Raw genomic sequence first — 1,873 nt, 5'->3', positions numbered from 1 at the left:
CCTCTCTCTGGTCTTCAGCGTTCTATACACTCATTATGGCATTCTCTTGGTATGTCTTCTTGGAAGTATCATGTCCTGCTGGAGAAGAAAGTATAGAGATAGAGACGAAGAAGAAGAAGAAGAAAACAAGGAGAGATCCACGGATGCATGCATACACCTGGAGACCCTGCTCACTGGTCGAGTTGTACAGTGTATGTACAGCGCAATGAGCTTTCCGCCCTACCGCTGAGGTTATCGCTCCTCATACAGGAACGTGAAGCAGGTGTATATACACCCTAGTTAGGTTTTATGTATGTCTTTTACGAAAGAATCCACGGAAATATCTCTCTCCGCGCATACACACACAGACCTCCATATATTCATATATACATATATCTCTATATATCTATTTATCTATATATACCGTGTGCATCGATCCCTATGTACATATAGATCTATGTTTCGCCTCTCTACGCATAGCCTCTCCAGACAAAAGAACACATCCGGGGAAGGTCTTTGTCGCAGCAGAAGAAGTCATAATGGATACATAAAGAGATATCTTACGAAGTGGGACTGAAGAAGAAAGAGAAATATGAAGAGATAACTTACTTGGTAAATCTTTCAAGTATATACAACTTCAGAGGGTCTGTGTAAAGATTACTTAGAGCTACAGGGTCCACAGCGGCACGAAATTGCAAGGCGTTCGATCGATCAAGGACTCTCAGCATTTCCTCAGAGAGAGAAGCAGCAAGTGACGGTGTATGCGCACCCTGCAAGATCGAAGAAAAGACACAAAAGCTGGTGCCGCTGGGTCCTTATAAGAAGTATAGAAAAGGAGAAAAGAGGAAAGAGAAGAGGAAAGACAGGGGGAAAGCATCTATGGAAGAAAAGAAGTTATGTTGGAGTCATCTACTTCAGAGGTAATAAGCACGCCCACCATGGGTAAGTGTACATACACTTCTCGAATACATACCTAGACAGATAGATCTATGAAGATACATAGCTATACATATCTACCTATCTATATATATATATATGTACATATAGACTACTGACTAGGCCTGTATCTGTTGGGATGTATATCGCATGAGATATATATATATATATTTATATGTATATGTATATACATATCTATGTATGTATGTGAGAATGTTGACTGGCTAGACAGTATGAAGAGGCTTGTTCTGTATGGATGGACCCTGTCCAGGCTTGGGATTCTTTTCCTTTGCTTCAGAGGGGAAGGAGATTCTGCGAGAGAATGTAGAGAATACACGCTACTGCCCTCCATATGCGGAATCCTTCAAGCATAGAAAATCTCCAAGCCATCCCGAGGAGTTCTCTTCTGGATTCCTGAGAAAAGATTCGAATTACACCTATCCCTCTACGTTCTCTCTTTGTGGATAGGTAGATCAAAGACAGATAGATGGGTAGACTAAAGACAGATAGATCGGTAGACTAAAGACACATGGATCGGTAGACTAANNGATAGATTGAAGACAGAGAGATTGAGAGATTAAAGACCAATAGATCGATAGATATCCACTCGACTGTAACGAGAGACCTTCCCCTGTCCCGACATGGCCTTGGAAAGCATGAAATAGAAAGGACAGGTTTATTCCCACGTATCTGTAGGACATACGGGCATGTCTCCATATGGGAGATATCTATCATCCACACAGGGGGAGAGATGTATGTGGTGCATGCATGCCATCTGTATACATGTCTCTAGACGATCAGATCTATCCATGAAAGAAGAACGTTCCCAATCTCTTACAGATCTCGCGACGACATTTGTGATTTTGATGAAGTCGGGAATCCTCATAACTTCCTTCTTTGCGAGAGCCTCTTCTCCGATCTGTTCAGGTGTATCGACAGACAGCAGACAACCCAATTG

The 1,873-nt window shown here is 42.1% G+C and overlaps 1 protein-coding gene across 1 annotated transcript; it reads right to left on the bottom strand.

The window, feature by feature from the left end:
* Positions 1-590: 590 nt before the first annotated feature.
* Positions 591-1,861, bottom strand: CSUI_009586 (rap domain-containing; the record flags this gene model as incomplete). The annotated part of the gene is made up of 2 exons (XM_068069699.1): positions 591-749; positions 1,754-1,861. Coding segments are annotated over 2 exons (267 nt in total), but the record flags the coding sequence as incomplete, so codon positions are not given.
* Positions 1,862-1,873: the final 12 nt, after the last annotated feature.

The sequence above is a fragment of the Cystoisospora suis genome (genome assembly GCF_002600585.1).
Source record: "Cystoisospora suis strain Wien I chromosome Unknown contig_5795, whole genome shotgun sequence".
NCBI lineage: Eukaryota > Apicomplexa > Conoidasida > Eucoccidiorida > Sarcocystidae > Cystoisospora > Cystoisospora suis.
This window is presented reverse-complemented; position numbering and strand designations above follow the sequence as displayed.